General features: G+C 41.9%; 1 protein-coding gene and 1 pseudogene across 1 annotated transcript in view; one reads left to right on the top strand and one right to left on the bottom strand.

The window, feature by feature from the left end:
- Nucleotides 1–20913, bottom strand: part of SYNE1 (spectrin repeat containing nuclear envelope protein 1) — a 455818-nt gene that overhangs the window by 144253 nt on the left and 290652 nt on the right. The window contains exons 91-95 of the mRNA XM_029943998.1: nt 20603–20797; nt 19163–19303; nt 10901–11068; nt 10525–10686; nt 789–995 (exon numbers count right to left, since the gene is read on the bottom strand). Of these exons, the coding sequence (XP_029799858.1) occupies nt 789–995; nt 10525–10686; nt 10901–11068; nt 19163–19303; nt 20603–20797 (873 nt within the window). The remainder of the gene's footprint in view (nt 1–788; nt 996–10524; nt 10687–10900; nt 11069–19162; nt 19304–20602; nt 20798–20913) is intronic.
- Nucleotides 11518–11634, top strand: LOC115297225 (annotated as a pseudogene).

Below are 20913 nucleotides of genomic sequence, written 5' to 3' on the forward strand. Positions count from 1 at the left end.
GAAGGAGCCTATATAGCCAACATTAGGTCTGTGTTCAACTGACTTATGGCATAACCAGCAGATAAATAATATGTGAAGTTCATTTAATAAGAAATGTATTAAGAATTGATTCCATGCCAGAGGAGCTATCTAACTTAGAAGTAATAAGTAGAGAGATGATCTACAGGTCCTTTTTAAGAACAAAACTTAAAGTAAGGTCTCCAGTCTAATCAAATTTACAAGAGCCACAATATCATGTATGTTTAGGACCAGGAATTACAAGAGAACAAAGAAAAAGCAAAATAACTTCTTCTTTTAAAATCCATGTTATTGTTACCAACATTTATCTATTAAATAACGTTTAAGTTAAGTAACAAGAGAACCAGAATTGCAAAACTCTTTTCATGAACTAATGTGCTCAAGTTGGCTAAGAGTGACTAAGGATTTATTCTTCAGAGAATTAGTAACACTAGTCAGAAAATGCTCTTATTCAAACATAGCAAACCATTATGCAGACCTTTTACAATTATTCTTCACAAGGCTCGTGTCTACCAAGTTTTCCTTTACACATTCTCAATGTTTCATGCTGAAATGAGTCACAAAGCGGTGAAAAGACACATTCATGGCCGTACACTCAGTGCTCTATTCATGAGACCCTCCTGGAGAGGCACACAATACTAGCTTCTTCTGGGTGGGAAACTATAAAAATGTAGATCACGCTAAAAAAAAAAAAAAAAAAAACCCCACATGCTTGGCAACACAACTGAAGGAGTTAATTTGGACGCGAGCGGCACCTTCAGAGTTGTTACCTCCAAAAGCTGTCGCTTCCCTGACGCCATCATCTTGATGGTGGACATCCGCTCGGCTAAGACGGTGAGCGTGGACTGCAAGGCCAGCTGTTCCGCGGGGTCGGACTCGGGACACTGGGACACCAGCTCCTCCGCCAGAGACGACTGGAGCTCACTGATCTCATCCTGCAGCATGAGAATCTCGTCCATCAGCGCCTGTGGAGAAGACTGTGGAATCACACTCCTGTATGTACTTTTTTGGACTGAGGCATCGTGTCATTAGCGGAGTCTCATGTCAGTTGAGATGAGTGAAGATAGTTCACATGGAAGTCACTTAATGAGCAAACAGGTTCCGAAACAAAAGTACCAGAATGAATGCCAGGAAATTTCTGGTTTTGAAACCATTTGTGTCACTAACATAAATGGATTTGAACAAGTTCATTAATCCTTCAGGCTTTCACTGGGCTCATCTGCAGTCCAAGAGGGGAGCTTGCTCAGTGTGAGTCTGTCTGAGTCTATGATTCTATACTGAAAGCAGAATTCCTTACTTTCTTCCTCAATGATTTTTCCCACTCCAAATTTCCCCCAAGTCTGAGCAACAACACTGCACTTTAACCCAAAGCTCTCATTATACAAGACCACGGCGATCCGTCACCTGTTTCTGTGTCGTCACCCTCTCCTCATCTTCTGCTCTTCCCGGCTCTATTCTGGAAGTTTCTCAGCTAACTTCCAGGTCCCTCTTTTCTCTCCTCACAGTCTCTCCTGGGCAATGTCTGCTCCTGAGGCTTCAAATGTTTTCTAACGCTGAAGGTTCACAGGGTCATGTCCCTAACCCAGGTATCTGTCCTAAATTTTAGGCTTTACACTCAATGCACACATTTCCTGGGTATCTCCGGCCTATCGCGTATGAAGCCTGCTTCCTCCTCTGTCTTCCTCATCTCACTGAAAGCTAACACCCTTTCGTTGTTCCAGCTCAAGCCCTAGGTCTCCCGCCTCGCACCTCCTGTCCTTCCCTCACCACATCCAATCCCACAGCAAGTCCTGCACGATGGATCCAGTGTGTCCCCCTGGCCCAGCCCCAGGCAGAGCCAGCTCCCTTGCCTGAATGGCTCTAATGGTCTACTGGTCAGCCCGCCTGCCTGCAGGCTTACCAGGTTGGTCCAGTCCACTCTGTGCAAAGCAACTAAAGTGAGCTTTTTTTCTAAAGCTCTCATTTAAAATTCTCTCACTTTCCTGCTTTAAAATACTCAGTGGCTAATCGCCTGTACACTAAGAGCCAAGCTCCTTGCCTTCCCTATGCGCCTCACCACGTTCCGCCATTGAACCACACTCCCTTCAAAATCGCCATGTTCCTGGCGTCTGTACCCAGTCCAGGACCTCCAGCTCTTTCTGGCAAAGGCCACACTGATTTCTTTACTCACGTCCATCACAATGACAGATGTGGTTTTTATTTCTCATGTTTTTGGTATATTCTGACTTGCTCTTTAACTGGAATCTTGACAGGAGAAATTCTCATGTAGGATTCCAATGGCGCAGTAGAAAACACAGGTCCTACCACAGGAGGGGCTACTGGGACTTCAAGTAAAGAAACACAGGCTGTATATTTACCGATATTTGAGTTTCTGATGTACCTGCACTTACAGAGTTCATAGCTCTGCCACAGGACTGTAGGCTCCAGGACAAGCCAAGTGCCTCCTCACAGTGTGCTCTCAATAAATATTAAAAAACAGGGGCGCCTGGGTGGCTCAGGTGGTTGAGCATCTGACTTCGGCTCAGGTCATGATCTCCTGGCTTGTGGGTTTGAGCCCCATGTCGGGCTCTGTGCTGGCAGCTCAGAGCCTGGAGCCTGCTTCGGATTCTGTGTGTCCCTCTCTCTCTCTGCCCCTCCTCTGCTCATGATCTGTCTCTCACAAATAAATAAATGTTAAAAAAAATTTTTTTAAGAACAAAATAACAAAAAAGCTCTTCTCTTCCCCTAATATCAAGTATCATTATATACAGTTGATTTTTTAAATAAACAACTGTACCAAAGTCATTCTATATATCTAGAAAAGTGCACAGACTCTAAGTGTATAGCTCTATAAATTTGCACAAAATTCACATACCCAGTCTTGGGACTCAGACAAGAAACAGAACATGCCTAGGACTCCACAGTCTCTTCTGATCTCCTTCCTGTTCCTACCTTCCTCCCTCTCAAAGATCACCTCGGTGTTAACCTGTAAACATGCCAGGTTACTTTGGCCTCTTTTTGAGCTCTATAAAAATGGAACCATACCAGATGTACCTTTCTGGCTTCTTTCCCTCCCAGTCATGACTGGGAAAGGTGGTCATGTTGCATGTAGAAAGACAATCATTTTATCGTTGTGTGGCGTCTACTGTCACCTGGTTTCTGGATCTTATCCAGTGAAGCCTTTCTCGTGGGTTCATAGTAGTACTTCACTGTAGTTTTAATTGGCATTTCCCTGATGACTAATGAGATTGAGCATTTTTTTAATGTGTTTTTAGTATTTATTTATTTTTGAGAGAGAGACGGCAAGAGCAGGGGAGGGGCAGACAGAGAGAGGGAGACACAGAATCTGAAGCAGGCTCTAGGCTCTGAGTTGTCAGCACAGAGCCCTCCATGGGCCTTGGCCTCGTGAACACAAGATCATGATCTGAGCTAAAGTCAGACACCCAACGGATTGAGCCACCCATGGGCCCCGAGACTGAGCACTTTCCCTATGCTTGTTAGACATCTGAATATCCTCTTCTGTGACTGCCTGTAAAAATCTTTTGCCCACTGGAGTCTTCCCTTTCTTAGTGATGTGTCAAGTTGTTTATGTATTTTGGACAGAAGTGTCTGTGTTCCTTCTGGTTCTGTGTATTGCAAGTATCTGCTTCCACTTTGTGACATGGTTGTTCCTTAATGGGAATGGCTTCCTTACTGGTGCCTTTTGCTAAAATGAAGTTCTTAAATTTATTACAGTCTAATAATGTCAGTATTTTCCTTCACTGGAAAAGTCAGGGTTAGGTTTTGGTGTCCTATTTAAGAGATCTTTGCCTAACCCAAGGTCATGAATATACTTTCCCAGGTCACCTTCTAGAAGAATGGTTTTCAAAGTGTGGCCCATGAAATAGTATCAGTCTATGCAAAATGTGTACTAATTCATGACAAGATAGGGATAGTGGAGACCTCAAAAAACTTTTAAAGCAACTTGACATTGGTATGTCCAAGCAATATTTTATTTTCTAAAATATTGGTCTGTGATGGGTCAGAACTTTTACAAAGTAAGTAAGGTTTATACTACAGATAGTTTCAGAAACTCTGTTGCAAATCATTTTTTTAACCTTCGCATTTAGATCTACAATACCCTTAAACTTAATTTTTGTTCCTCACAGGTAGGGGTCAAAATTCTTTTTATTTTTCTTATTAATAGCCAATTGATCCTGTATAATTTAATGAAAATACTATAGTTCATCCTGTTTTTGCAGTATAAAATTTGACATAAACCAAGCATCTGTATGTGTCGGGGTGCTTATAACTTCTTATTCTGTTCCAATGACCCAGATGGTGCTTTGTGGCAACACCAAACTATCATAATTACTACTGCTCTATAAGTCTCATTCACTTGTAGGATATAACCATTATTTTCCTCAAGATTGTCTTGGCTGTTTTTGACTCTTTTCATGATCAATATATATTTTTATACATTTGTAATATGTTTTAGCATTAGCCTATCAATCTCCACCCCAAACCTTACTGGAATATTTTAGTGAGATTGTAATGAATTTGAAGGCTGACTTTGTTATACATTCAAAATGCTTTATCTCCAGTATATTATTTTCCACTACTTCATAATCATATTTTGGTTATTGCCAAATACATAAAAATCATATTATTTGGCCTCCTTTTTAATTAAGTTTATTTATTTTGAGAGAGAGAGAGAGAGAGAGAGAGAGAGAGAGAGACAGCAGGAATGGGAGAGGGGCAAAGAGAGAGGATAAATAGAATCCCAAGCAGACTCCATATTGCCAGTGCAGGGCCTGACACAGGGGCTCGAACCCACAAAACTGTGAAATCATGACCTGAACTGAAACCAAGAGTCAGATGCTTAACCAGCTGAGCTACCCAGGCACCCCTTATTTGATCTCTTAAAGGCTTCTCCAGGGGAATGCAAACTTGTGCAGCCACTCTGGAAAACAGTATGGAAGTTCCTCAAAAAATTAAAAATAGAACTACCCTATAACCCAGCAATTGCACTACTGGGTATTTATCAAAGGGATACAGGTGTGCTGTTTCAAAGGGCACAGGCACCCCAATGTTTATAGCAGCGCTATCAACAACAGCCAAAAATATGGAAAGAGCCCACATGTCCATCGATGGATGAATGGATAAAGAAGATGTGGCATATATACACAAGGAGTATTACTCGGCAATCAAACAGAATGAAATCTTTCCATTCACAATTGCATGGATGGAACTAGAGGGTATTATGCTAAGTGAAATTAGTTAGTCAGAAAAGACAAATAACATATGACTTCACTCATAGGAGGACTTTAAGATACAAAACAGATGAACATAAGGGAAGGGAAGCAAAAATAATATAAAAACAGAGAGGATAAAAACATAAGAGACTCTTAAATATGGAGAACAAACAGAGGGTTACTGGAGTCATTTTGGTTGTGGGAGGGGGGATGTGCTAAATGGGTGAGGGGCATTAAGGAACGTTCTCCTGAAACCACTGTTGCGCTACATGCTAATTAACTTGGATGTAAATTTTTAAAAATTAAATAAAAAATAAAAAAGGCTTCTCTATAACCAGATTGACCCCAGTACGTCTTTTTCTGCATTGATCCTCTGTGCAAGGAAAGAGAGTCCCTCATTATCGTAAGCCATGTTCGTTCCCAGTCTCTCCCTGCGCCTTTCTTCGCATGTGTTTAGATTTATAGCGCCTCCCACCTACTCCTGTTGCCATTTGGAAATTTTATTTTTATTTTACTTACTTATTTATTTATTTGCCATTTGGAACTTTTAAAAGCTGTGCTTCCCAAAAGACCCCATAGAATTTCCTTTTGTCTACTTCTGCAGATAAAAGGAAAATTTACCTTTATCTATAACCCACAATCCCATTATGTTTTTGTACAATGTGTTGGTAATCATCTCCACCCCTAAAGCACGGTTTTTAAATCCTATATTAATGAGGAAGCTTGTCCTTTTTAGCTGCACGCGTAGTAGGTGCTCAGCAGATCTAGTTGACTTAATTCTAATTCGTGATAGATAAAACAGGTATCTGAATCATGAAGCAACCAGAATGAAAACAAGCCGACTCATTTAATCGCAGTGGATTTGGCCAATCCAGGGTACAATGAGGTCACCCGTTTCCGTTTCAGGCTCACAATGGTTTACAGCAGCCCTCTGAATATTCTGCAGTAAGGAATAAAGGAATTAGGAGCCTCTAAAACTGTTGGTTTTCTTCCTCTTAGAATCAAGGCTCTCTATTCAGGCTTTAGTTTATTGCCAAGGGTGAGTTTTTTGCTCTCAAGGATGGCTTTGGAAGGTAACTAGAGTTTTAAACTTTAAGATCCAGTAGCTGAGCTTCCTGGGGGTGGGATTTTTTTCTGATGTTAAATGTTCTGAAGCCAGATAGAGGTGGTTGTTGTATAACCCAGTGAAAAGTATTAAATCCCACTGAGGAGCGCCTGGGTGGCTCTGATGGTTAAGCGTCTGACTTCAGCTCAGGTAACAATCTCACAGTTTGTGGGTTTGAGCCCTGAGTTGGGCTCTGTGCTGACAGCTCAGCCTGCTTCACATTCTGTGACCCCTCCCGCATTCATGCTCACTACGCTCTCTATCAAAAATAAACATTAAAAAATAAAAAATAAAACTTAAAAAATAAAAAAATAATGCCACTGATTGTATGCTTTGAAGTGGTTAATTTGGGGTGGCTCAGTCAGTTAAGTGTCCAACTTCAGTTCAAGTCATGATCTTACAGTTTGTGGGTTCAAGCCCCATGTCAGGCTCTGTGCTGACAGCTCAGAGCCTGGAGCCTATTTCAGATTCTGTGTCTCCCCTTCTCTCTGCCCCTCCTTGCTCATGCTCTGTCTCTCTGTTTCCCAATAATAATAAATGTTAAAAAAAAAAATAAAGTGGTTAATTTTATGTGACCAGAGTATCATGTCAATTTAAACAAAAAGATCCAGCAATCAAATATGTCTTCACCCCCATATCACCCCCCCCCAGGGGCCAGCCATTTCCTTACAACATCTGACTCAAAACTAAGGAGGAGAAGAAACACACATCTTTGGTTTTCTGACTTATGTTTACGAGGAGGGTATATGCACCACACTTCTGTGGTTTAGAAAAGTACCTATGGATTCTCCAAAATGACTCACTCTGGTGAGAACAAGGAGTTCATGTTTGGTTTAACACCGAAGGTAAATGTGAATTTCATTGGGACTTTCAAAACTATGACCATCAGCATAGCTGGCTTCAAACTTTGAGTTGTCATATACAGTGAAAAAGCAAAAACAAACAAAATCACCTCAGAGCTTTGCCTCCTGTCCATCACTGAGCTTAATGTGGCAAAGAGGCAACACGTGCCCATAAAGCATTAGCTGCCCACGACCATCAAGGTCCCTATTACAGAGGGCTTATCACTCAGAACAGCCATAAGTCCACTTATGAACTGCATTAATGTCTCTTTAAAAAATTTTTACTGCTTATTCATTTTAGAGAGAGAAAGAGTGAGAGCAGGGGTGAGGCAGAGAGAGATGGAGACAGAATCTGAAACAGGTTCCAGGCTCTGAGCTGTCAGCACAGAACCCTATGCGGGGCTTGAACTCACAAACCATGAGATCATGACCTGAGCAGAAGTCAGACACTCATCCAACTGAGCCACCCAGGTGCCCTTGCATTAATTTCTCAAAATTAGATCTCCCATACAATTTACAGAAGGTAATAGGAATGGCCACGCACTTCCCCAAAATTCAGTATATTTAGACAAGCACGTAAAGGAAAAATGTTGTTATCAGATAAGCTCTTTTTTAAAAAAATTACTTTAATGTTTTTTTATTTATTTTTGAGAGACAGAGAGAGACAGTGCGAGCAGGGGAGGGTCAGAGAGAGAGGGAAACACTGAATCGGAAGCAGGTTCCAGGCTCTGAGCTAGCTGTCAGCACAGAGCCCGATGCAGGGCTTGAACCCATGAACCGTGAGATCATGACCTGAGCCGAAGCCAGATGCTTAACAGACTGAGCCACCCAGGTGCCCCCAGGTCAGCTCTCCAAAAAAAACATCAATCATTCCATGAGAATGCTGGGAAAGAAATAACAACTGAAGGGTTTCTACTAATTTTTAGAAAATGTAAAAAGTGCACCAGACTTCCTCACCCACATGCAGTTGGAACTTAGAAATAGTAATTCTACAACAGTTCTTGGAATTTTAAAAATATCATTCCAGAAGTGAAGCACCAATTTAGACTTTGAGATCCCATTAGCTTTTCACGTGGGCGGCGCTGTCCCAGAGTTTGTAGAGCTGAGAGGTACAGATGGCAAAAGTAGGTCAGATGGAAAATTTTAGATCTGTGGTGATATGAAAAGCAATACATTATTCATACTCTCTCTGCGTCTCATCAGAGCGTTAATATGTTAAGTTCCGATGATGGGTAATCATCGCGGAATTAGCTACATCTGTCTCCTCGCTGCTAGCATTGTTCACATGACCACTCCCAGGTTAGAAAGAGACAGAAACTCATGTGGCTGTTCTTACTTACAAGAAAAGTCATACAGTCATTTCTAATACTTAATACTTAATAGCATTAATGTTCAATTTTGTGTTTTCTCCATTCAATCCCTTGAAAATACTAATTTTGCTCTACATTCAGTTTATGCCTGTTTTCACGCCAATGCCTGAGAGGCAAGCGGGTGATGGTGGCGGCGGGAGCTAATTTCTGTTTTCAGGTAGGAACTCTGGAATATCAGGACAGACCACCAGGATCCTGTTTTCCTGCAATTCCTAAATCCTGGGGGACCCAGTCAAAGGTCGTTGGGAGCTGTGGCCGGTCACCTGGGACACGAGAATCATGCGCCTTGAGCGAAGGCAGAGAGAACCCAAAAGTAGAGAGAAGGAAGCTTCATAAACCCTCTCCTGGAACAGGGGCTCGTGATGACCCGACAGTGGGACACTCAGATTCCCTCCACTGTAGCCTTTGGATAATTTATGCTCAATTCCTTTTGAATGTTTCCAGGAAAATGTAATCAAATGGAGGTAACTTGTCCTGCCCCTGCAGCAGGGCAGACAGAACCCCGGGGGATACCCTGATGCCACACAGACAACACCTTCAGCTGATAGTGAGGTGGCAGCAGGTGACCAGTTGATAACTGGAGTATCAGTTAAAGAGAACTGTGGTGCTTGGAAAAAATTGGCCTTGTCATAGTCACCTAAGTCCCCTGACTGTCCTCAGGATTGGTTTAGTCCAGAGAAACAAAGACTGACCCCAACTTTATATTTGTACAGCCTCTTCCCCAAACCAGATGGACAGTGGGTGGCTCTGGGATAGCAGAAAGCCCCACAGAGGAAGTTCCACCAAAATAAGGCCTCAAAATGGGTGCCACAAGCTTTGATCTCTATCTTAAGTTACAAGAGTGTCAAAAACCCGAAGCCGCTATTTCTCAATACAAGGTCTCTAGATGACATGCTCGCTGTTGTATTGCAAGAATAACATGTATATTCTGAATATATGTAAAAGAGCATTGTAAAATAATGCGATATTATCTTAGACTACATATATGAGCAACCAATATAGTCCAAGGTTTTCCTGGATTCCAAAAACAAACCAACCACCACACACACACAAAGTACCGAGTTTCATGCTTAAAGCTAATGAATTTCCCAGTCCTTGACAGAACCGCATATCACATCATGCTTTTATAGTACGTAATTAACATCTAAAAATATCTTTGTTTTCCTGAGAGAAAGAGAGACAGAGTGCGAGCAGGGGAGCAACAAAGGGAGGGAGACACAGACTCTGAAGCAGGCTCCAGGCTCTGAGCTGTCAGCACAGAGCCCGCAATGTGGGGCTCGAACTCACCAACTGCGAGATCATGACCTGAGCCAAAGTCGGAGGCTTAGCTGACTGAGCCACCTGGGTGTCCCCAGCATGCATTTTAAATTGATGTATTTTTAACATCTTTCTGAATTAGGTGAATGCAATCATCTCTGTTTCTCATGTAAAGCCAAAGCTTTGACTATTTATTTGACTTTAAAAAAAACGATTCAAGTCAGGCACAACCATAAGATTATAACTTCGAATCCCTCTACTTCAACTGCTTCTTTGTCCACTTAAGTCTGAGAGCTATTCTCTTAAGTGATAACGGAAAGGTGCTAGGCACGCACTGGCTAAGTTTCTTAAGACAACAGTAACCGGAGAAGGTAGATGCAAGATACATTTTTATCCCTACAAACAGTTCACAACAACAACAAAATAATGTGGCAACTATTAGGAAATGCTCTTTGTGTGATAACAGTAAAGAAGCAACATCAATGCATGTAGCTTTAATTACATTCAAGGTCTGGATTTCTGCCTTTCCTTCACGGATCCCTCCCTGAAGAAGTGGCGGAAACAACCACCATTTGGGATCTTGTTTACTCTGTAAGAACTGATATAATAATAATAAAAAAAAGTCAGTCTCTTCTCCCAAACACATGCTTAGCCGGCCAACCAGTCACAAGAGAGCACTACTTAATCATGCAGGAAACTGAAGTCATCCCTGTTTTTACCTGATGCTCGGCCATCTGGCTCTCCGGACTCCTGCCATGCTCCAGACTCTCACTGAGTTTGATCTCGATGGCCTCCATCTTTGTGGAGATGGACTGGAGGGAGTCCTGGTACTTCTGCTGCCTTTCCAACGCTTCATAGAGAGTGCGCTGCTTTTCACTGATCTAAGGAAGAAAAGGATATTACCACATGTTTCCTAGCCTCTTATCTTCTAGATTACGACACTTGTTTCCTCATGTGACATCCTCACCTCTGTGGCCCAACAGAGGGTATTCAACTGTGTGCAGAATGTGCTAACTCTGGGCATGAGTTTCCTAAGACAGTCGCAATCCGTGTGTGGTTGACTTAATTAAACAATTCCACGTTTTAGAGACTTACCACATTCTTCAGGGTTTCCCAAGAACGCTGCAAATCATCTAGTTTAGCGGTAGCAGATGGCTCTAGTCCTAGTTCATAGAGCTCCTGGGGGGGCAGCGTGCTGGGATGGATCCTGGTGGCATCTGTCTGCAACCTCTCAGCAGACAAGGCTTGGTAATAAGCAATGTCCTGTTGGTACAAAGCCCAGTGTTGGATGCGAGAAGACCAAGTTGAGGTTAACATGCTGTGGGTATTGTTTGCCATGTGGAGGAAGGGTTTGTAATTCACCTAAACTATAAACTATTCTGGAGGCTATAATAGGGGCCATAAACTATTGAAGTTAGCATAATTCTTGTGACGAGAAGAATTAAAAGATTATATCAAAGCGCATTACAGTTGCTTTTGAATTTTGGCTCCTATAAAAACAAATGAACAAATATTTCAAGTTGCCAAAACTCATTCTTAGTTTATATTTGGTAAAATGAATACAAAAGATTTGAGTGGTACAAATATTTAAAAGACAGATTAACTAGTAAGGCAAAAAAGACAATCTAAATTATGTCCTAAAATATTGTTTAATGTATTGACTAAAGTTCTGTATGCTTTTAAAAAGTACTTGATTTAAATAATGTTAAACTATCGCTTCTCAGCCTTTTGGCTAAGATCAAGTGTAAATAATGTTAAACTAAGTCGTTTTTGAGATAGAGCCAGATCTTCTGTATCTGTGAGTTCATCACTCACAGGAATTAACTTAAATATATTAATAGTAAATAAAGGAAACTATAATGGGGAAGTTAAAACTACTCTAAGAAACAAATAATAAAAAGGATTCCTTCTAATCGATTCTTGGAAGTACACTGGAAATAATCAATGTGAATGATAAAAAACAAACCCTTTGAATTTTTTTATTATTCCTTGGGTTATAAGTAACATTACATATTTTATAGTATTAATAATGGAATCTCCTATCAAGACATATAATCGTGTTTTCAATTGTTTCTATGCATATTTATGTATATTAATAGAAGTTGAATTGAGGAGTAATGTTTATATTCTAGGAATTTCTATTACAAAGTTCACTACTTTTGGAACACCTGGGTGGCTCAGTCGGTTGAAACCTCTGACTCTTGATTTCAGCTCAGCTCCTGATCTCCCGGTTTGTGAGACTGAGACCCACCCTGGGCATGTGGAGCCTGCTTGAGACCCCCTCTCCCTCTTTCTAGGCCCCTCCCCCATTCGTGTGTATGTGCATACGTACACCCAAGCTCTCTTGCTCTCTCTCTTTCTCTCCAGCACTTGTTGGGATGAGCATTGGGTGTTACATGTAAGTGATCTTACTCCTGAAATCACTATCACACTACATGTTAACTAACTTGAATTTAAATAAAATTTTAAAAATTAAAAATAAATAAATAAACACTTAAAAAGTTCACTACTTTTTGCAGTTGTACTGTTGAAGGTAATTATGTATATGAATGTAAAATACCCAAGCCTTATTGATAAGGTAAGGTCTTATTCTTAAGGTCTTGGTAAAAAGTCTTAAAGGAGGACCCAGCCATAGGAGAAACCAAAACAAGATCAGGAAGGGGCTGGTGACTGGGGGTGTGTAGGAGAACAGAAGCAGGACTGTGGGGGAGAAGGAGTCAGACAGGTCACTGACACCAGAGGAGTCACAGCTGAGACTCCAGGTGAAAGTTTCCTAAGTAGCTGTAACTGGAGAAGATCACTCCCATCTCACGCTTCAGTTCCCTCATCTGTAGAACACTGGGGAGTTCTGAGGATTCAGTGAAGTCAAGTTTGAGTGGCCATGAGACCTGCTACTTATTTTACTGCTGTTGTTGCTGACACTTCTGGATAAGTCCCCAACCTTTACTGAAGACGTTGGAACATAGAGACTGGTTCCTCTTCGCTCCTAATCCTGTCACCATCCTGGGGAGATTACTTTGCTATTCTCCAGTCTTTGCTAAGCTCCTATCCATTCATCCTCACCTATGTTCACCCCACCTCAGTCCTCCGCACCCTTGAACACGATAGCCTGTCATCACTGAATTGGCTCACCCCATGTGCACTCCTAGCTGGGTCTAAAGTTACTTAAACTGCCAACACCTCTGCTTCCTTTGCCCCTTACGCTCTGCGCTCCCCACCTGGAAAATTCCAAGCAGGACTCAGTCCAATTTCATTTTCCAGAGTGCATGCATGTACATGTTCACACACATATACACACACTACACACACACACACACACACACACACACACGCACACGCACACACACAACTGAAGCCATTGAGGAGATACTCCTGCAGCTTCTCAAATATCCAAAAATCTGTCTATACTCAGGTTCCCCTCTCTCTTATACTCACCAGTTTCCTGGATTAAAGATAACTCTCCCACCTACTCCCAGAATCCCATCCACTTTTGCTTTTTCAAGGACCTTGGTCCATTACTATCCTCTCCATCTCTGTTGACTTTCTCTTCGCATATAAATAGAGGCAAGTCTTTTCAGTCTAAAAACACATACTCTTTTTTGGTATTTTTCTGACAGGATGTCACGTGTTAGAAAAGTCCACAAATCACAACATGACGGGTCATCATGCACAAACACATAGTTGTGATCACCGTGTCTTCCTTTTCACACTTTTGCACGATAATCCAGCTTCTGAAAATGGTAGTTTACATTTGATAATGTTCACTTTCTCACCCCCAATCCACTTCTAAGTACTCAGCTGTGCTTTAACTTTTTTTTTTTTTAACATTTATTATTAAGAACAGAAAGAGACAGAGCATGAGCAGGGAAGGGGCAGAGAGACGGGGAGACCCAAAATTTGAGGTAGGCTCCAGGCTCTGAGCTGTCAGCACAGAGCCTGCTGCGGGGCTCAAACCCGCAAACTGTGAGATCCTGACCTGAGCCAAAGTCGGACGTGCAACCAACTGAGCCATTCAGGTGCCTCCAATCCAGCTGTGCTTTGACACTAATGATTCTTTTCCGTGAAACAAAATGATTATTTTCAGCCCTTCTTCTGCCTGACCTCTCGATAGCATTCAACACCCCTGACTGTCCCCTTCTGGAAACACTCTCCTTTAAATCTGTTCTCGTCCAAGCTCCAGTCACTCAAGCTTTCACTTGTGTACTTCCCTCAGTTATTTATAAGCTCCGCACTCACATCTTGATTTTTACAATTTAAATTCATTTCCAAAAACAGATAAACAAAACAAGACAAAAAAAACCCATGCTGGATGAGAAATAACAAATGTACAAAAAAGTAATGTTCTGTCCATCCTTCCATAAATGGAACTTCTCTGCACAGAAGCTCTGAGCTTGGGGGTTATTCTCCATCTCTTCTCTCCCTTCTCATCCACGGCTTATTTACGAAGGATTCTATTCACACATACCCTTGCCTCAGCACTGCTTCAAGTTCTTATTAGAACAACTTCCCGATCCCCAGGTTGCAAACTGATAGCCTACAGGCTGCCTCTGGCTTGCACACATTTAGTTTGGCTTGTGCAGTGTATGATGCTGTTGAAAATGCCATCAAAGTGGAGAGCTTTTATAAGAATCCAGATTCGTAGCTCCTTTTGCAAACCAGAGGGTCCAGAAGACTGGACTCTGTGTCCATATGACTATGGTAGTTCTTTTTTGTTAATTTTTTTTAATGTTTTTAAATTTATTTTTGAGAGAGAGAGACAGTGTGAGTAGGGGAGGGTCAGAGAGAGAGGGGAAGACACAGAATCGGAAGACAGGGTCCAGGCTCTGAGCTAGCTGTCAGTACAGAGCCCAATGCAGGGCTCGAACCCACAAACTATGAGATCATGACCTGAGCCGAAGTCGGACGCTCAACCGACTGAGCCACCCAGGCGCCCCGAAAATAGTAGTTCTAACAGGGGACAGGCTGCCTGGTTTATGAACAGAGGTGCTGTTCAGGTCCTCTTTAGTCCCCGGCCATTGATGTCACAGTCCTGGCCAGGCATCCAAGTGTGCAACTCCTGTCTCTCACTAGCTCCTCTGGGTCTGAATCTGTCCATCTCCATTCTACTGTCCACGCTGATCCAGGATGATCTGTTCTAAGACTTACTTCTGTACTTGGCTTCTAGTTAAATTTTCTCTGTGGTTAACTATTAGCTTCTAGATAAAGTTCAGTGTGTGTGTGTGTGTGTGTGTGTGTGTGTGTGTGTGGTCTTCAGCTCCCTCAGTTTCTTTTCTCCCCTTCCCCTTCCTCCTCTGAAGCTGGTGACTACGATCTGCAGCTGTCTCGGTGGGCCATCCTCCCTCCTGCCACCACACCTTCTCATATGTCCTTCCTTCTTGCCTGAAAAGTGTCACCTCACTCTAGTGCGAAACTGCTTAACTTGCACCCCTTTCCTAACGCTACCAGGCGCCCTCTCTGTCCCACCCTGAACTCCAGGGTCAGGTGCACGCTCCAAGTCCGCCCTCACCATGCAGTGTTTCTCAGTGTCCTGGCCGTTGTCCCATTCTATTGTGATCATTCCCCTGTTCTCACTCTGACTATGAGCTCAGTTAGAATCAGCGAGGGCCTTTTCTCTTTGACTCTGAGCATGTCATAGGGTGTTTGGCAAACAATAGGCAGGCATATATATCCATAATGCATCATATATACAAAAGTACTTTTATAAACTTTATAGACACGGAAGGTACTTTTTTTTTGAGGGGGCAGGGGCAGAAAGAGAGAGAGAGAGGAGGTGAGGGGCAGAAAGGAAGAGAGAGGAGGGAGAGAGAGAGAGAGAATCAGGAAGGAGCCTAGGAGCCCAACATGGAGCCCAAGGGGGTTGGATCTCCTGACTATGAGATCATGACCTGAGCCAAAATCAATAGTCAGATGCCCAAATGACTGAGCCACCCAAGCACCCCAAGGAAGGTAATACTATCACTGTCCACAAAAAAAAAAAACAACAAAAAGTTGCTTTAAATGTAAAAATTTTAAATACCCTCCAAAAGACCCCAAATAAAATACTTTTGTTATAAAAAAAAAAAACAACATCTTTTTTCTGGTTCTTTTGTATGTGAGTGTGTGTGAGTATGTGTGTGCGCATGTGCCTGTGATTGTGGGTACGCTTGTGTACTGCTCAGGCCTATTACACAGGAATGAAAATTCCCAGGTTCTTAAAAGCATCTGAAAATGTATCACCTTCTGTAGATGAATAGTTTGTATCTATTTGAGGACTGCGTATATTCAATAATATAAAACAGTCCTATAATCATTCCATGGAGGCAGTAACTGGCATGGTGAGGAATCATCCTTAGAAATAGGTTTCTTCTTGCATTGTACTTAAGATATGAGGGTTATTATCCAGCACATTCCTAAGAAAATGAATCTGGAAAGCTATAGTTACAATTTCATTAACATTGTCCAGGTTAAAGAGTATTTTCATGTTTCAGATCACATTTCATTTTCAAAATGTTGCGAATTTAGCAGCATTGCTCACCGCTACATGTGAGGCTGCAAAAGGACTTCGCAGGTGCATTCAGCGTACAGGCAGGGGAACTGGGACTCTTTCTGCGCTTTTAACTTGGAGCCTAGCTCTCTACCCGGTACAAGGTCATGCTTTGCAAACCTCAGCCTCTGTCAACTCTGCCAAGGGACCTGCCTCTTGCTTTGCTTCTCACAGGATCAAGAAGCCGGCAGCAAATTCTGGGGTTGCCTGGTATTTCCACTCTCCAGTAAGCTAAACTGGTACCACGTTCAGCTAATAGCTACTGTCAGAGACAGAACACACTCACTGGGGAAGGGAATGGGGGGACAGGGTTGGGGGAAATCACTCAGTTATATAACGGAGATCTACTCACAGAAGCAGCGAGCACAAAACCTTCCTGTAACAGCTGCAGTTTTATACAGCAGTTATATTTGGCCACCCCTTGAGACAGCTGTGCACATTCTGTACAGTATTTGAGTCTGAAAAGTGGAATTTATGAGGATTCTAAATGTCCTCCTCAACTACAAGAGAAAATTTTCGAATCCAGCGCATCCCAGGCCAGGTTGTAGTGGTTTTTTTTTTCATTTTCCTCTGACTTACATTATTGTACAAGAATAATGTGTGGCCTTAATGAAGGGGTTCATCTACTAGAACAATACCAAGCATCACGCGTTTGCTTTTTAATGGCCTCCTCTGAGTGAAGCTGTCTGACGGAAAGACAGTTTTCTGCTAATCTTCAGGGTCACATATAAGTATATTAACAGTGTGATTGACCTGATCACATCTAATTGATGCTTTCCCCTGATGGGGGAGATGTGTCTAAATCTATTTAAAACAAAGAAAGATCTAGGGGCGCCTGGGTGGCTCAGTCAGTTAAGCGTCCAGCTTCGGCTCAGGTCACGATCTGACATTCGTGAGTTCGAGCCCCGCGTCGGGCTCTGTGCTGACAGTTTAGAGGCTGGAGCCTGCTTCAGATTCTGTGTCTCCCTCTCTCTCTGACCCTCCCCTGCTCTTGCTGTCTCTCTCTGTCTCTCAAAAAGAAATTTAAAAAAACATAAAAAGAAAGATCTTGCACATAATTTTAGTATTTGACTGGGTTTGACAGCTGAAGTAACCATAATATAAAAACATATATGCATTTTATCATTCACAGGGCATTTTTTTATGTACATTGAAAGACACTTTATGAGAAGTATCATCGAGACTTACAGTCTTAGAAAAGGGATATTCTTCCCACAGTATTAATTTATTGTTCTGCTTGAAAATTTTAAGAACATTAAGTACCTCATATAGGATAGTTTTTTCCTAAACAGTAAACAGCTGACTACAGCCATGATCCTCTGATTCTCACAACATCTGTGACCACAGGAAGAACACAACATCAAAGAATGAGTAATACATATTTTAAAATCAGAATTTGAAGAACAGTTTCCCTGAGCGCCCTCAACTTCTTTTTTATTGTTTTTAGTCTCCTCATCTCACTTTTGTTATGATTCATCCGACATCCACGTTTCTAAACTATGAGGTCTTTGATGACAGGGACCACTATTGTCTCCTCCTTTATTGCCTGGCTGGGACCCAGCAACAATTTCATGCCAAACAGATACTCAGAATGTGTCTGATGAATGAATAAATTAATAACTTCCTAGAGATATATACATTTTTACCAAGAAAATTGTTTTACCTAAAATATTTACTAATTTTATATTCTGTTTTGGGGAAAGAAGGTTGTTTTGTTAACCACAGAAATACTATTTTGAATGCTTCTGTCTTAAAATAAAAATAATTATAACTGATTTGTAATATAGTTCACAGAATATTTGCTCTGTTTAATGCTTCTTCCTTAATAATAAATCTCAACTTCTCTGAACATTTACATAATTTCACAGTAATATCATCAAACCTTTGAAAGAACTATTTTGGCTAGGGGTGCCTGGGTGGCTCAATCGGTTCAGGGTCTGACTTTGGCTCAGGTCACGGTCACACGGTTTGTGGTTCGAGCCCCACATCAGGCTGCTGCCATCAGTGCACAGCCCACTTCAGTGCCTCTGCCCCGCCCCCTGCCCCTCCAATGCTCATGCTCTCTCTCTCAAAAATAATAAGTTAAGAAAAAAAAAACTAAACTCCTTTGGCTAAAGGAAAAAAATAGAAACTAGTACTTAACATGCATTAAAAATTTCTGGCTGTTGTAAAAGCATATTTTTTATTTCTATACAGTATTTTTCATGAAAACTCTTTAACAAATTTAATTTAGCACAATCTGAATTTCACATAATGTATGCTAAAAGGCACCACATAACAAGGTATTATTGTCTCTTAATAGGAAATAAAATTTAACATTACTGAAAAATAAATAAAAAACACAAGTCTACTTAGACATCCCAATATATACACTGGCAGATACCCCTGGTTGACAGTAAACAAAGAAGAAGTATAATATGGTGAGCAGAAGGTTTTCATCTTCAAACTCTGCACTTGTAAGTGTCAAAACCACGTTCGATGAACGTTACAATACAAACATCATGTTATTTTACAGTGGTGACAGAAACATCTCATTTTCTGTTAGGATGCAGTACTCCATTACAAAAAGCTGTTAGAACTAAAGCCATAATGCGTTTTACCAGGGCCTTCTCCAGCTACAATTTCTGTGACCTAATTTTTGCTCATTTCACTGCTGGAAGCCCCGAAGAGGAGCTGATGTGCTTATATCACATGACAATCACCGTCTGTGCAATTTCACACCTAATGGTGTGTCCTCAGAGTCTAAGATTCATACCCACAGTCTAGTAAGAGCAGAGAATGGAGTCCTGCATCCATCCAGAGATCACAGCTAGAGGAATGCCAAATGGTGGTACCTCGTTAACAGAAGCCTCTGTATTAGCCACAGGTGAAGGGGAGCGACAGGCAGGTGGAGAAGAAATTTCACTGTTGGTTCCCTCCTCCCCAGACTCCTCAGTGACAGGTGACAGCAAAGTGTGACAGCGACCTGCAGTCATCTATCACATAAAATGTAGCCCAGAGAACAGGAACATCAGTTAGCTATGTTAACATAAGACTTGGTCGGGCACAGGTCTATAAAAGGTAGCAAGAGTTAGAAATACAGAGACCCAAATCTACAAATTCTGTGTTAGTACTTAAAAGTTTTGTCTCTAAGTTAATATGACTTGAGGGACCATTTGTGAAACAAACAGGGAAAAAGAGAGCCTGTCACATTAAAGACTTTTGTTGTTGGGGCACCTGGGTGGCTCAGTCAGTTAAGCGTCCAACTTCAGCTCAGGTCTCACGGTTCATGGGTTCGAGCCCCACTTTGGGCTCTGTGCTGACAGCTCAGAGCCTAGGGCCTGCCTTCGAATTCTGTGTCTCCCTCTTTCTCTGACACTCCCCTGTTCACACTATCTCTCTCAAAAACAAAAATAAAACATTAAAAATAAAAAAAGACTTCTTGTTGATTAATGTTTTCCTTTCCTTGATGTATGTTTGTGTCTTTATAAATCAATAGATCACACAAGTGAGAGTAGGGTCTACAAAATAAAACTCGAGTCTTGTGTGGACGTCTCAAATTCCAAATATCCTAGGGAGATAAATGTACCCAAAGTAATCTTTTGCCCAAAGAGTCCAGATACGTACATTACCTGAGGCACAGGGCATATGTGTGGGAAATATACAAAACTTGCAAACACCGTCTCTCCAAACGAGTAATCCATTTTAGATACAAAGTGACAGGGGAACAATGTTTCAGTATAGCAATTACTGGAACCTATTTATTTTAATCCAAAGCTAAAGTTTGGACTTCCCATTTTCTTATTTTCCTAATAATAGTTTTTCTTCTATATTTTATTAAACTTTGTATAACAGAATACACAAAGATATGAACTGGCCAGTCAGTGTTTTAGCTTGGAAAACATACCTCCCAAAAATGTGTAACAAGATTTTCCTGTCTCCCAGAAAACTAGAAAACTGTGCAAAGGAATTTTTTTTTTGAGGCTCAGAGCCTCTCTGTATGATTGTTTAATTATCCACAAATGCAGGGCCAACCTTCCGTATATTAAATAACTCAGCCGCCTCAAGCAAACAGCTTCATTTTAACTGTCAGTACTTACAGTATCAAAAATTGGCCTTGGCCCAAACGTAGCCAGAGACTTAAGGAGACCGTTCCTCAGTTCTAATCTGCAAGACCCAGCACTGATCCCCAAAATAAGCCACGGAGAGAGAACCTAGACTCACTAGCCAGGGGGTACAGTCAGAAGGGAACGCAGCGCGGGCTCCCAGCAAACCCGGCCTTGACCCTTACTTACCATGACCACAGAGGGGTGGGCCGAGGTCGTGGGGAGGAGCTCCCGGTCCAGGTCCTCCGTCCCCTCCGCCAGCCCCTCCACCTCCGTCACCGTCAGCAGCATGGTGGCATGCTTGGCTTTCATCGTCAGCATCTTGCACTTGGAGTTCAAAGAGGCGATCTGCTCCTGGTAGCCCTTGATCTTCTGAGCCAGCTCCTGGGGAAACATTTTCCCCCCACCGTGTGTCAGAGCAGCATCAGAAGGAAACAGAACTAGTAGCGTTTGTCTTCCTCCAGCGTTGGCCAATGAAATCACAGAGCTGCGCCAGCCGG

This window comes from Suricata suricatta, chromosome 7 (genome assembly GCF_006229205.1).
Source record: "Suricata suricatta isolate VVHF042 chromosome 7, meerkat_22Aug2017_6uvM2_HiC, whole genome shotgun sequence".
NCBI classification, from domain to species: Eukaryota; Metazoa; Chordata; class Mammalia; order Carnivora; family Herpestidae; genus Suricata; species Suricata suricatta.